We start from the raw sequence: 15,853 nt of genomic DNA, 5'->3' as shown, positions 1-15,853 counted from the left end.
TTCCCTTGCTGCTTTTAATATGTTTACTTTGTATTTAATGTTTGACAGTTTGATTAATATGTGTCTTTGCATATTTCTGCTTGGATTTATGCTGTATGGGACTCTCTGTGCTTTCTGGACTTGATTAACTATTTCCTTTCCCATATTAGGGAAGTTTTCAACTATAATCTCTTCAAATATTTTCTCAGTCCCTTTCTTTTTCTCTTTTTCTTCTGGAATACCTATAATTCGAATGTTGGTGCGTTTAATGTTGTCCCAGACGTCTCTGAGACTGTCCTCAGTTCTTTTCATTCTTTTTTCTTTATTCTGCTCTGCAGTAGTTATTTCTACTACTTTATCTTCCAGGTCACTTATCTGTTCTTCTGCCTCAGTTATTCTGCTATTGATCCCATCTAGAGTATTTTTAATTTCATTTATTGCGTTGTTCATCGTTGCTTGTTTCATCTTTAGTTCTTCTAGGTCCTTGTTAAATGTTTCTTGCATTTTGTCTTCTATTTCCAAGATTTTGGATCATCTTTACTATCATTATTCTGAATTCTTTTTCAGGTAGACTGCCTATTTCCTCTTCATTTGTTAGGTCTGGTGGGTTTTTATCTTACTCCTTCATCTGCTGTGTGTTTTTCTGTCTTCTCATTTTGCTTATCTTACTGTGTTTGGGGTCTCCTTTTTGCAGTCTGCAGGTTCGTAGTTCCCATTGTTTTTGGTGTCTGTCCCCAGTGGCTAAGGTTGGTTCAGTGGGTTGTGTAGGCTTCCTGGTGGAGAGGACTAGTGCCTGTGTTCTGGTGGATAAGGCACTGGATCTTGTCTTTCTGGTGGGCAGGTCCACGTCTGATGGTGTGTTTTGGGGTGTCTGTTGCCTTATTATGATTTTAGGCAGCCTCTCTGCTAATGGGTGGGGTTGTGTTCCTGTCTTGCTAGTTTTTTGGCATAGAGTGTCCAGCACTGGAGCTTGCTGGTCGTTGAGTGAAGCTGGGTGCCGGTGTTGAGATGGAGATCTCTGGGAGATTTTTGCCATTTATTATTATGTGGAGCTGGGAGGTCTCTTGTGGACCAGTGTCCTGAAGTTGGCTCTCTCACCTCAGAGGCACAGCACTGACTCCTGGCTGAAGCACCACGAGCCTTTCATCCACACGGCTCAGAATAAAAGGGAGAAAAAGTAGAAAGAAAGAATTAGTAGAGGAAGAAAGAAAGAAAGAAAGAAAGAAAGGAGGGAGGGAGGGAGCAGGGAAGGAAGGAAAAAAAGAAAGAAGATAAAGTAAAATAAAATAAGATAAAATATAATAAAGTTGTTAAAATAAAAAAATAATCATTAAGAAAAAAAAATTAAAAAAAAAAAAGGACGGATAGAACCCTAGGATAAATGGTGGAAGCAAAACTATACAGACAAAATCTCACACAGAAGCATACACATACACACTCACAAAAAGAGGAAAAAATCATAAATCTTGCTCTCAAAGTCCACCTCCTCAATTTGGGATGATACGTTGTCTATTCAGGTATTCCACAGATGCAGGGTACATCAAGTTGATTGTGGAGCTTTAATCCGCTGCTTCTGAGGCTGCTGGGAGGTGTTTCCCTTTCTCTCCTTTGTTCTCACAGCTCCCAGGGTCTCAGCTTTGGATTCGGCCCCGCCTCTGCGTGTAGGTCGCCGGAGGGCGCATCTGTTTTTCGCTCAGACAGGACAGGATTAAAGGAGCCACTGATTTGGGAGCTCTGGCTCACTCAGGCCGGGGGCGGGGGGGGGGGGGGGGGGGGGGGGGGGGGGAGGGGCACGTAGTGCGGGGCGTGCCTGCGGCGGCAGAGGCCGACGTGACGTTGCATCAGCCTGAGGCGCGCCGTCGTTCTCCCGGGGAAGTTATCCCCGGATCCTGGATCCCGGGACCCTGGCAGTGGCGGGCTGCACAGGCTCCCCGGAAGCGGGGTATGGATAGTGACCTGTGCTTGCACACAGGCTTCTTGGTGGCGGCAGCAGCAGCCTTAGCGTCTCATGCCCGCCTCTGGGGTCCGCGCTTTTAGCCGCGGCTCGCGCCCGTCCCTGGAGCTCCTTTAAGCAGCGCTCTTAATCCCGTCTCCTTGCGCACCAGGAAACAATGAGGGAAGAAAAAGTCTCTTGCCTCTTCGGCAGGTCCAGACTTTTCCCCGGACTCCCTTCCGTTCAGCCGTGGCGCACTAACCCCCTGCAGGCTGTGTTCACGCCGCCAGTCCTCTCCCGGTGCTCCGACCGAAGCCCGAGCCTCAACTCCCAGACCCGCCTGCCCTGGCAGGTGAGCAGACAAGCCTCTCGGGCTGGTGAGTGCCGGTCAGCCCTGATCCTCTTTGCGGGAATCTCTCCGCTTTGCCCTCCGCACCCGTTGCTGTGCTCTCCTCCGCGGTTCCGAGCTTTCCCTCTCCGCCACGCGCAGTCTCCGCCCACGAAGGAGCTTCCTAGTGTGTTGGAAACCTTTCCTCCTTCACAGCTCCCTCCCACTGGTGCAGGTCCCGTCCCATGGAGGGAGGGGGAGTCTGGAGTCTGGAGAAAAAGCAGAGTGATTGACCATCGATAAGAAGTGGACAGGTTTCTTCTCTGGAAATCAGAAGAAAAGAGGAAATGCTGGTTGTGCTGATAGGCTATAGGTTTGCCAAAACAGACGTAGTGTAACTCAGTGTGTCTCCTTCTAAGATGGCTACTTTCCTCTGTCAGGAGGAGGCTGTTATCTGTAGAAATAAGGAGGTAGCTGGAGAGTGGGAAAGTTTGTCACTTTGGAGAATGTGAGAGAGAATTGACCCAGGAAGCATAGTTGGATGGTCTGGGGAGTGTGAGGACTGCATTGGCTTTGCCAACCAGGATCTGTCCAACTGAGCCCTTTTCTTCAGCAGATCTCAGCACCCCAGCCCAGGGGCAGGTCAGGCGGGTTGCAGAGATCTTCCTCGGCTCTCTCAGATCAGAGTTTTCACAGCATCCTCTTCCTCCCGGTTTACCTGGCATGTCATCATTTATTATAACTAGATGTTTATGTCTGCTTTCCTTGATGGGCTGTCACTTCTGTGAGGGCAGAGACTTGCCTGTCTTATTTAATGCTGTGTCTCCAGCTCGTCCATGCTTGAGGTTTTGCCATATGACTGTGATGCACGTACAGTGGAGCAAGGGAATTTAATGTACCGGGTAGGGAATATTGGATCCTGGAATCTGAGATGCAGAGAAGGAAGGTGAAAGGAGGCTAGCAGAAAGTTGGCATTAGGGGGAAAGACCAGTGGTTGAAGAACTGATATATTAGGAATTAAATGAGAAGATCTGGAAATAAATGAATGTGATCAGAGAATGGAGTATCGCATTTTATAATTTCAGAGATGGGACTGTTTGGGGGACCACAAAGATCAAGCAAGATTTGGCCATTGGAGTGGGTGGTTGAAGTGAAGTGGAGGAGAGAGTCATTAGGGATAGAGAGGCCATGGATATCTTATGACTTGAGATGCGGATGTCGAAGCCTCCACGGAGACTTTCTAGTGGATTTTTTTACCTGACAGTGAGTAAAATAATGAAAGGGCATGCATATATTTGCAAGTGATGAACTCATAGTTTGCATTTAGCGTTTATTCATTTGCTCATTCATCCTCCCGTTCACTCTTATTTAGAACCTGGCAGTAGGCTGTGTGTACAACAATGACCAAAGCAGACAAGTCTAGGCCCTCATGAAACATACAGACTTGTAGGAAGGGCAGACAGTATACAAGCGATCTGTAACTATAAATTGTGAAGAGTGTCAAAGGGAAAATTAGATTGAGGAATAGGTGAAGATGAGGTTTGGCAATAGCTATTTCATCAAAGTTACATTGTGGATGCTCTTTAATATTGAAACTTTATTGCTTTTGTTTAGAACTTACATAGAGCCACAGATGGGTAAATTTGCCTTACATTGGATGTTGGGTGTTGGGATAGCCCCAAAGTACAGTTTGGGGGTACATTCAGAGGGTGCTCAGTTGTCATGGAGTAGTTCTGAGAAATGTGTGATCGTTCCATGATGGGCTCAAGGTTCAGCTGAGTCAGCTGTGAGATGGAGGCCGCGGGTCATTATATGTTCATTTAAGTAGGGAACATTCTCCGGGGCTCTGTTTGCATATCCAGGGAACCTGCAGTTCCTAAACTGTCCTACAATTATAAATAGTGTTTAAGTAGAAAATGTATAGGATATGCATCCTGGAAAACTCCATCCATTTTATTCCTTGAATTCTCTAAAATAAGTGTACATCTTGCCAACGGAAAAAAATTCTCTATTCTTGTAGTGGAAAAATTAAAACGTAATTCACTATGATAGACTCTATAATATTTCTAAAATGCCAAAAATCTAGACAGCATGGCAAGTTGACTTTTAGTTTTATATGACACACATACGACGAGGTCTACTATGTGATTTGTATTTGAGCATCAAAAAGTGTCATAAATACGTGGCTACTTTAATAAATCCAGAAAAAAATCTTTCTGTCGTATGGAAAAAAAACAAGTTTTATTTCTCATCTCTACTATATTTTTAAGAGCTGTATTTCTTGCTTTTGTGGTAAGTCTTGGTAGAGACTTGTTAATAGTAACTGAGAAATATAGTGCCTTTATAATATAGCTCTTTATTGGATTTTTTTTTTACTGTAAATTCATTACTTTGCTCAAGTATTTGACTCTATTTTTGTCATTCTTGCCACTATTCTACTGAAACAAATTGCTTTATTTTTATTTTTTTAAACATCTTTATTGGAGTATAATTGCTCTACAATGTTGTGTTAGTTTCTGCTTTATAACAAAGTGAATCAGCCATACATATACATATATCCACATATCTCTTCCCTCTTGTGTCTCCCTCCCACCCTCCCTATCCCACCCCTCTAGGTGGTCACAGAGCACTGAGCTGATCTCCCTGTGCTATGTGGCTGCTTCCCGCTAGCTATCAATTTTACATTTGAAACAAATTTCTTAATACAAATTTTCACCACTTTCTATCCCAATCTTCCATGGTAGTATTTATAAAAAAGACTTTTATATATTGCAAAAAAAGATGTTTGTATTCATTCATTCAAAGAATATTTATTATGTGCCCATATGTGCCAAGGACTATTCTTAGGCTGGGGAAACAAAAGTGAACAAAACAGACAAAAGTATATACTTTCATTTACCTTCTTTTATGGTGTGGGGAAACAGACAATAAACATAATAAAGAAATCATATTTTTGCCTTAAAAGATGATAAACCCGACAGAGAAAAATATGTATCAGGGTATATAGAAGCATATAGTTTACTGTAGAAAGGCTTTTTATGATAGAGACCAAACTATATTAATTGAAAAACTTACAGAATTCCTAATATAAAAGCAGTTACAATATGATATAGATTTTTATTCAATTTTACTTGTATATATTTGACATCGTTTATTGGTGGGATGCTGTGTTGGACACTTTCAAATAGAAAACTGATTTAATTTCACCATACAATCTAATGAAGTAGGATTTGCTACTGCAACTATACATATGAGAAAACTCTGATGTGGGGAGATTACATCACTCTCCCCATTGGATGAAGCACGCGAGTGGCAGAGCCAGAATCCAAATCTAGATTTTTGATTCCTTACATGGCTTCATCTAACCCTCCAACTAGTTTATTACGACACTCTATCCTAAGGCGGCATAGAGGCGTCAGATTTTGAAGTCCTTCCAGTAAAAATAATGTGTTCGGTTATAAAGCAGCTTTCGTGTAGTCCAGCGAAGTGATTTCTGAGGGGCTATTCTGCAGATCTCTCAGGAAGAAGGGAGAGAAGGGAAGTGACTCGGGGTTCAGAGTGTCAACATCCAGTAACACTCATTCTTTTCTAAATTCTCCACAGCAGACCCGCAAGTCTTAAGTTCAGTTGTTGTAGTGATAGCCAGGTTAAATGTATTCTTCCACTAAAAATATACCCTCAAACTTGTAGGAGTCATCAGGAGCTCTCCTTTCCAAACGTGCTGCTCCGGGCATTTGATAATCCCGCATTTGCTGGTGCAGTTGACATAACTGTATTTCACATCCGCAGTGCATGCCCCTGTTGTTGGACCAGCTAAAACCGTTCTCGCCCCTTGGTATTGGGCCATTCTGCTGATACAGGGTGTTATAAATATTATGACAGGGGCAGTTTGTATAATAAAACATAATTTGGCAGGATAAGACAACATAATTTGACAGACAAACTCATTTCCTGTTTATTCTCTGTAGTCTGAGACATGAGTTAAAATTCCAGTGTGTTATAAAGGTTATGATAAAATATGGCCAGTAATTAACACTGTCTCTATAAGATAGGCGGGTAAGAACTATGCTGCTCTTACTTAAACTGATCATGGTTTGGGGGGTGGGGGTGGGAAAGAGGGATTATATCTTTCAAAATAATAAGAACTTAAAGTTTGAAAATATACTCTCCTCATGTGAAATCACCGCTGTACCCGAGCCAGCTGTAATCGAGAGGGGCATCCTGTGATTGTGAAAGAAAATAATGTGAGAAGGGAAATCTGGACACTGTATTTTGCTTGAGTGACACTGATATATTTGGAAGCATCCGTCTTCCCCTTTCACCTAGATGCATGTTTGTTTATTTTGGCCTCCTATGGGCCACCGTTTCCCTCTAATTGCTGAGTCCAAAGGCTCAACCAGTAGTTGGTTTCAAATACTCCTTAATTGTTTATCACTACGAACAATTACAACATTTGCTGGGGAATTATGTCCCAGTTTGCAGTTAAATTCTTGAGTTTAAATTGTTTCGTTATCAATAAAATGCAATGTCCTTTAACAAGGGAAAATATCTGATCATGTTTTCCCAAAGTACCATGCACAGAAGGTGTGATAGCTGGTGTTCTCTTTCTTTCCTTTGTATTCATCACACACGTATTAAGAGCCTATGTTAGCATGTGTCAGGCAAAGCTCAGATACAGAAACAGTGTTTCTGACTCTCTGCTCTTTTTGATATATGACTATTTTAAAAACACATATATAGGACTTCCTTTATGCCAGGCACAGTTCTAAGCACTTTACAAATATTAAGTCCTTAATCCTCACAGCAGCCTTAGGAAGAAGGTACTGTCCAAGGTCACATGATTAGTGCTGGTGGAACCAGGGGATTCGAAGCTGGCAGCCTGGCTGCAGAGTTTGTGTCCTTCTGCGCTACACCATGCTTTGTCTCTGAATTTTCAGATAGCCATCATTTGTATGCAATGAAAATAGGATATGGTTCCTGCCCTCAAAGGGTTTACAAGCTAAAGCTGTTTCTTCTTTCCATATGTATATTCAAAGATCAGATCTTGATAGAGCATTACAGTCCATTCATTTACTAGATATCTTCATTTATTAAGTATGTACGATGTGTACTAGAGACACAGGGACAATGCAGGCTGCCCATTAAGGAACTCACATCAGGGAGAGACACAGTTTCATAAATGCTGATGGAAGGATGTATTTCAATGAAAAATTTCCAAAGAGGTACTGTTTGATTTGGAGTTTGCTAAACAGAAGAATGGAGAGAGAGGAAGGAATTGTTGGTTGAAGGCACAATGGAGTCTGTATGAAGGAGCAGAATGGGATCACGAATGGAAATGACTAAGAGTACAACATGACCAGAGAAGGAAGATGGGGTCTAAGTTCAAATGACCTACATTCCTTGATAAAGATGTGGAATTGTTTCGGTCAGTAGTGGGAAATAATGAAGAAATTTAAGGAGTGAAAAGACAGGGTACAAAATGTGTCTTAGATCACTGAAATGGACAGTTTGATTCAGAGCTGCCACTAAAAGTAATGTGGCTTCCCAATTTCATTTTTTACCTCTTCCCCCTCATCTGCCTCCTCCAACCCCTTTGTCTCCTCTTCTTTGGCCTCTCCCATTTTTTTTTTTTCTCTAACCCCCATCCACTTTCATCACTCCTTCCAGTGGTAAAAAATGTCTACTTTATCAAGGTTTAGTCACAGATTTTCAGGAAAACACATAGTATCCACCATTAAACCGTATAATGAATTTCAATGTCAGTATTCTTTCTACTTGCCAATTCAAACTTCCCTCTTTTTTTTTTTTTAAATAAATTTATTTATTTATTTTTGGCTGCGTTGGGTCTTTGTCGCTGCACGCGGGCCTTCTCTAGTTGCAGCGAGTGAGGGCCACTCTTCATCATGGTGCGCGTGCTTCTTATTGCGGTGGCTTCTCTTGTTATGGAGCACGGGCTCTAGGCGCGTGGGCTTAGTAGTTGTGGCTTGTGGGCTTAGTTGCTCCGCGGCATGTGTGATCTTCCCGATCACACGACACGGCTCGAACCCGTGTCCCCTGTATTGGCAGGCAGATTCTTAAACACTGTGCCACCAGGGAAGTCCCAAAACTTCTCTCTTGTTAACGGTATTTCAAACATCAGCGTGAGAAAGAAGAATATTTCTTTGGAGGAGCAATAAACCACTGAAGGAAGAACCTAAAATTATGATACTTAAGTGATACCCTCCCCTTCTCACATGAAGTTCCATCCTGCCTCATTGAGATGCGTTCAAATTTTGCTGCGTCCTGATGGAGAGAAGCATCAGCATTGTGCGTCTCCAGAGAGCTCTGGGATTGCTTCTCAGCTGTGCTCCCCTGTCCTTCCGGTGCAAAATCCATCCTCCCTGAGTCTATTTCCTCTAATGTGTTTACCTAAAAGAACTGTTAAAAGATAAGGCAGTTGGAACTACTACAGAAAGGCACAATGCAGATGAAAAGCGTTGCTATTAATTTCTATTTTTCAGCCGGAGTTGAGCTCAGTATTTCCATGCTACGGTATTCCTCCAGGAACTCTGTATTTTAATGGCCTGAAATTTTCATCTTTCTGGAATAATGAGAAAAATACAGTTCACCTTCAGTTCTCGCAGATGAGGTTGGCTTTGTCCTGGTCAGCCTTTCAGAGGATCTGTCATTCCTTTACAGAGAAAAACGTAAAAGACAACTTTCTGAACGGCCCCCGATTTGCATTAACGATCTCCTTCAAGGGAAACGTGCTCCTTTTTCTCCTTGAATTTTTATGCCTTCTTTCCTTCTGTAGATCGAAGAGTCAATTGAGATCCACTTCGGCAGCCATGGCAGAAAGGCCATTCTCTACAGGCCTCCTTCCTCCAGCAAAAGGGAGCTTCAGCTCCACCAGCGCATTCTCACTCGGCATCACTATGCGGTTGTCATCACTGAAGAAAGGTTCAGTGCCGACCCTGGGCTGGGGCTACTAGAAAAAGGTCAGAGTCAGAATTAATTACCAAAGTAATTAATTGATTACCAAAGTGGCTTGTCTTCTAATTTAAATACTTCCTGAAATGTGCTACTCTCTTCCTCTAAAAAAATTCACAAGAACCAAGTTTTACCCACGATCAACTTGCTTGCATCATAGAAAACTTGGCGCCTTTTCTGCTTCCTCTCCATTTTCTTTTAGCTACATTTCTTTATTCCCGAAATTATTTTGTTTATATTTTTATAGCATTTTGGAGCTGCATAGTTCATCTTTAAATGCTACATAAAACATGTTTATGTTTATGAGTCCAAATACATGTTCTGCCCAGCACCAAACTGCTCAATATTTTAAGAAAATTGCCACTTCATCTGACTGCAAGTAGAATGTGCTGGAAATTGTTTCGAGAAGCTAGCTTAAATGTGATTCACAGATTGGTTCTAAATGCAAAAGAAGTATAGATATTTATCTCACACGCCATTACTAGCCAAGTACTTTTTATTTCTGTCATTTGAAGTGAAAAATAGGAGACAAGTTTTTAAACAAGTTATTTGAAGAAAAAGTTGAGTAGGTGATGAAGGTCAAAAAGGGCAATAACAGTAACAGCTGACATTTCTTGAGTGACTAACCATGTGACATGTTGTATCCTGTATTCATGGCCTCATTTAATCCTCACTGAAGGCCCCTGAGTGCCCTAAGATTAAGAAATATTCATTCCTTCCCCAATTCCAGAAGAGGAAACAGGCTTTGAGAGGTGCAGTGACTCACCTTGTATCTTAAACCTGCGGTGATGGAAAGGCAGGATTTGAACTCCTGTGTCCCAGCTCTCACTTCTGTGCTTGCCCTCTTCACCTCCGTGTTGCCCACTCCCTCTTTTGGCCCCTTATCCTGCACTAACCTATCATTATTAGAGCTACCAGGATGTATAGCACTCGTTCTCCATGAGCCAATCAGATTTTTCTCTTTACGACAACGCAGTGTATCCGTTTTCCTTTTTATCAAAAGGGAGGGGAGGAAAAGCAATTTGAATCCACTGCTGATCTCCGTGATGGTTTCCTTTGGGAGAAAATGTCAGATCCCGGTGCCACAATAATTTTCATTTGTCATTTCACTTTCAGCCATCTTGACATCCCAGTAGCACTTGCTCTTCAGTTAGGTTCCCCCTTGCTCTTTAAAGTGCTGGTTTATGCTGGTCAGTGGAAGAGGCTGGGGGACATTTAGCCATGATTACTCTTCATGACCTTTTACCATGTTGGCGGTAAAGTTATAAGCTGCTTAGCTAACAAAGCTCCCAGGGAAGAAAGCCCCAAGAGATCCACTTTGATGAAAAGAAAGTTCTTTAAAATGTGCAGAGGTCATTAGCACAGGTCTTCAGGAATGCCATTTGCTGGTCCCCGCCCCCAGGAGAAGTATGGAAATCTAGAGCTTTTGGAAACACATAAGAAAAACAAAAGGGAAGTTGAATGCTCTGGAATATCAAAGCAGCTGGAAACCAAGTTTACAAACCTCACCGGGGTTGGTTCTATTAAGAAGGACCAATCTAAAGTTCTGGAACATCCATAAATGATATTGTCAGAAAAGCACTGATCAGAATAGCTGTTGTTGGTATTAAGGAAAGATGTAAAACATTTAGTCTTCCTCTCATCCCGTAAATTATTTTAGCCCATCGCTGAACCAGGTGCTTGACTGTATAACCACCGCCTTTGTGCCACATGAGCTGTGCTCCTGGAATCCTGCAGAGCGTCGGCCCTGATAACACAACACTATTGTCTGAAATTCCCATGTTCTTCTGTCTCCTTGGTGCTGCTACTGACTGTGTATAGGCACAACTTGGATTATCTGTGCCTTTCAACTTCAATTCCAATTTTCAGTTTTCTCCAGTTGCAAAACAAGGAATATGGCTCTTCTCTCCCTTGATGTCCTTGAGTCAGTTTTACAAGAAAAAGGAGGATGACTTTGCCGCTTCCAAATACCAAGAAAGTGCAAAGAGAGCCTGAAGGCAATAGAATCTGGCAGCAAAGGGAGCTGCTGGGCCTGTAGCACGAGATAACTAGATGGTGTCACCAGAATTTATCAGTGTAAATACTGATTTGGCTCCCTTTCCCCACATTTCCTCAGCTTTGAAAATATCCATGCCTCTTTCTGGGTATTCTTTTACTTTGTATAGTAAGATATTTTTCCTGGATCAGCCTCAAGAAAGGGTAGCAATTTCACAAGTATGGGAAATTGGTTCTTCATTTGATTTTGTAGTTTTCACTGTGAGAGCATGTGCATTGAATACCTGAGATAAAAAAAGTTCTATGACCGTCATCTAACATGTCCCTGATTATCTAACCTACAGAAAAAAAAGCCACTTTTTTATTGCAGCTTATTTTCCATGGCCACACATTTAATCTACAAATTATGTTTGAACTGAAGCCCTTACTGTCCAAAATATTTTCTAGAGATTTGATTCCTGTAAAAATTTTGTTTCTTTAGTTCCACATAGCCACCCCATGCCTATTTTACTATGTGTACAGCAGCAGCGAGTGAGATGCTATATTGGTACATTTAAACTTCATCTCTCCATGTTGAGCAGCTTGGGGAAAGTGGAAGCAATTCAGAATGATCTGGAGACCTACCCCACCTCTCTTTCTTTTCACCATTGCTGTTTGCTAACCTGAAGTTTGAAAATACTACATTAAAAACAAAATAGGCACTCCCACAAAGTACTCAGGTGCAGATTTGACACATTTATAAAATACATTTTTAGTCCTAGGAAAATAAACATAAAATGCGTTTTCCCTATTCTACTCATTTATTCCACCTGCTTTCCAATCCTCTTTTGACTTGACCCCCACCATTTCTTCTGATCACTTTTTTGTGCCATCCTTTGAAGCACAGGTGGCCTTTTTCCAGCATGGGGCCACTTTTTTTTTTTTTTTTACCATTTAAGGCCAGAAATGGATAAAAATTAGAAAAAATTAAAGGGTGCTAGTTCAGGCAGGCAACATCCTACGATTAAGTATAATCTGTTCTTGCAGAGTCACATTTGGGCTTCATATTGTATTTAATTTTCCCACTAATTTAGTAAACATTTATTGAAAGGAAAAGTAACCAGTCTTGGGTTGTAAATTCAAATATGGGCATTATGTTTTTCCCCGGTTAATTCCATTCTATGATATAACAGAAATTGGTGGTTCTAACCGGAACGACTCTAAGGCTGTGTATACTTGACCTTAAGCAAGTTCAGTTCTCTGAGTCCTAGCTCTCTTATCTGTTAAACGCAGTAATGAATTTTTACTTCACAAGAGTGTGTAGTGAGAATTTGATCACTTTGTCCACACGCATCAGAGTTCTGGGAAGAAACAAAGTAAAGCCCCATCGATATTTTTCTCATTCAGTAGTCTGGTAGTGGGACCCAGAAATTTATATGTTAAAAACAGACACAGGTAATTCTGACATGTAACCTAGTTTGGGGAGCATTGTCCTGAGGGATATACTCTTGGTTCAAAGAATAGCAACGTTTAAAGTTAACTTTGGGAATAAAACGATACAAAAGTCTGCTTGCTACAATGCCATTGAACTACTTAAAATTTATTGGTATAGTTAGGTACCAGCATTTTGACTTTAAGCTGATTTTGAGAACAGTAAGAGGACAATTGTCTTTACAGATTTATGCCTACAAAACTTAGCAGAATGTAAAACATATACATTTATGGTCCTTCAATACCCTTCTTTGGAAAAATATATCTTACGTCCCTGCATTTGTAAGAACATGTAATTCTCTAAAGGAAAAGATTGGAAGGACCAACCAATTCTTCCCTTTCCTAGTATCTAGATAGTATTTAGTAAATCAGTGCTTTAGTAAGTGGAACAGTATAGTGGCCCAAAAGAGTAGGTGTTTTCCAAAAAAGTTCTTAACCTATTCCCATGGCAACATCCAAGAAGGGTGTGACTCAGGAGACTCTGATTCAATGGACTTTATCATTAGATCAGAATTATTTATGTATACTTGAAGAGTAGAGCATATTTAGCAATTTTCTGTCCACTCCTGAGTACATCCTGCACTGTTACATTAAGTGTATTATATAGTCAACGTGAAAAACAAATGCCAACTGCTATCAAAGCTACAGAATTGGAGTCACTCTTATGGTTTCAAATTGCTCTTGTTTTTGTAACTTGGGGGTTTTACATGGAATGGTTTTTGAAGAAGTACAGAAAGTGAAAGACCATAGAAATTTTCTTGCCAGGGGTTGGCAAACCATGGCCCACTGGCCAAGTCTGGCCCAACGCCTGTTTCTGTAAACAAAGTTTGATTGGAAAACAGCCACGCATTTGTTTTTGTACTGTCTTTGGCCTTTTTTTCTACAACAGCAGAGCTGAGTAGTTGCAACAGAGACTGTATGGCTCTTAAGGCATAAAATATTTATTATTGGGCCCTTTACAGAAAACATTTGCTGACCCATGGATCTAGACTAATTCTATGTCATCTGATTTCAGACCAAGCTGATGGTTAAACTCTAGGACTGAGGTAGGCTAGGTTTTAACTTACATCAAATCTCATTCAAAAAGGATTTGATGGTTTATAGTCAAACATATAATAATAAGATTACTAAAATGGAAATATAAAATTAGGGCTCAAACTGGATATTCCTCTTAGCTACCATAATTTCGGCTTAATTTTGGCTTGAGCTGCCAAGTACCCAGAGCAACAAGGGAAAGAATAGAGGTTTCACTCTCAGGAAGGAGGGAGTTCTATAGTTCCTTCCGCTGATCTTCGACATGCCCAAGTAGTACATTTAAAACAACTTTTTCAAAGGGATTATTAAGTTGATGACATTATGTAATGGGTCAAGGGTCAGAGCAACATTTGTATTGCAGACGAAGTGGATGTCATATCTCGGTTCACAAAGCAACCTTCCAATGCGAGCTGAGAGTGTAACATGATAGCATGGTATAGTGAAAGCATTTCTAGGAAGGGCAAGGGTTAATACTGTGATAAATAGTATTTATCGATATTTGTATTGATACTACATTTGATATATTGTGTTTGGAGATCGTATTTTAAATAATATTGCTACAGCTTTCCCCCCACTAAGAAGGACACTGTCATTTACCCAACTGTGTTCTTGGGATGCACTATTAAAAGATACAGTTAACAGAGCGAGAGATACAGATCACTACTTAATGTTGTGGAAAATATATTAAAGAAGAAAAAGCCTATTTCCTTCCTTGTTTATAATTTTATAGTTTCTCTCCTCCCATAGTTTTGTTTGCATTCACCTGCACTCTTAAAAATGTCCAACACATCCATGTATCATTTGAAATCTAGTCTAATTTTGAAGGTTTATTTATAATGGCTACTTGCCAGAGCTGTTTCTGCAGTTTATATGGAAAAGAAACATCTCTTATAGACCAACCTTAACTTTTGTAATGGAAAATGTATTACAAAATATATATGTATTCAAAAAGAAGCCATAAGGAAGTTGAGGTTAAATTAAGTAAGAAGAGCTTAACCGCAATAATTGCTTTCTTGGGGAGCTAGTAGACTGTGTTAATTAAAGGGAATAAGCTGTGGAGTTAAGACTGAACCTGGGTTGGACTCCCTAGTGTTACCTTTAATGGTTACACTACCCTGGGCAAGTTAGCCTCTCAAAGCCCTAGTTTTCTCTTCTGTAGTGGATTGTTTTGAGATGGTTCTGAGAATGCCACGTGGTAGGCACTCTAAATATGGGAGGTAATATTGCTACTGCTGTCAGGAACTAGATACAGAAAGGAGATTGTGAATATTCCTTTGCGGAGAGGTACGTTTAAAGTGGGTTCTATCAGTAGCAGAAGGGTGCTGCTACTAGATATTTTGCATTAAATGAACTTGATAGGTCTCCCTATCAGGTCCTGTCCTTTCCAAGTCTCCCTCCCAATTTAACATGTTTTCATTGACAGATCTGTGTTGTAAACCCTCCTGAAATTCCAACACACAGTCTCTTGGATCATTCCATTAGGAAAAAACAGCTAAACTTCTAAAAAATCTGTAAACTCCTTGAGGTCAGGAGCCCTGTCTGCTCAGCTCATCACATAAAACGAAGCCCTCCACATAGGGGCACGCAATAAATATTTATTGGATACATGAATAAATGAGGATAAAATAGTACACCAACAGCTGAGCCCCTTACATAGTGAACTGCCTCAGACTTTCACATTAAAATTTAATTGGTCAACATTTCATTTTTATGTAGCTTTATAGGAACACTGGTATTCTTTTCATGTTCAAATCTCTTACAACAAAAATAATGCAACCAGAAATTCAGTAGTAGATAGAGCTAATACTTTACACATAAAACAGTTCTATACTGTTGAGGTTTTTAATGCTTGTGTCCATTTGTTCCCCTCTTTGGTTTTCAAGATTCCTCTGCCACATTTAGCAGTGTTCCTCAGCCTATTGGTTTTGTAGGGAGGGCGGATGGGTTTAGTTCTGAACATACTCAGACTCGGGTGCCTTGAGGTTTTCATATGGATGTATTTAGCAGAGACTGGAGGTCAGGGCAGGAGATGTAGATTTGTAGGTTATCTGCTTGGAGGTGATGATTGATTCCTTGAAGTTTTAATATTCCGTAAAACAATAGAAGGCACAGTGTTACCTAAAGATTCTCTCCAGTAAAGGACA

At 40.8% G+C, this 15,853-nt stretch overlaps 1 protein-coding gene across 1 annotated transcript in view; it reads left to right on the top strand.

Annotated features, from left to right (window-relative positions):
- Positions 1-15,853, top strand: part of CPED1 (cadherin like and PC-esterase domain containing 1) — a 294,480-nt gene that overhangs the window by 26,548 nt on the left and 252,079 nt on the right. Inside the window, exon 2 of the mRNA XM_032643898.1 lies at positions 9,034-9,217. Coding sequence (XP_032499789.1) covers positions 9,034-9,217 — 184 coding nt within the window. The remainder of the gene's footprint in view (positions 1-9,033; positions 9,218-15,853) is intronic.

Source organism: Phocoena sinus, chromosome 9 (genome assembly GCF_008692025.1).
Source record: "Phocoena sinus isolate mPhoSin1 chromosome 9, mPhoSin1.pri, whole genome shotgun sequence".
NCBI lineage: Eukaryota > Metazoa > Chordata > Mammalia > Artiodactyla > Phocoenidae > Phocoena > Phocoena sinus.
This window is presented reverse-complemented; position numbering and strand designations above follow the sequence as displayed.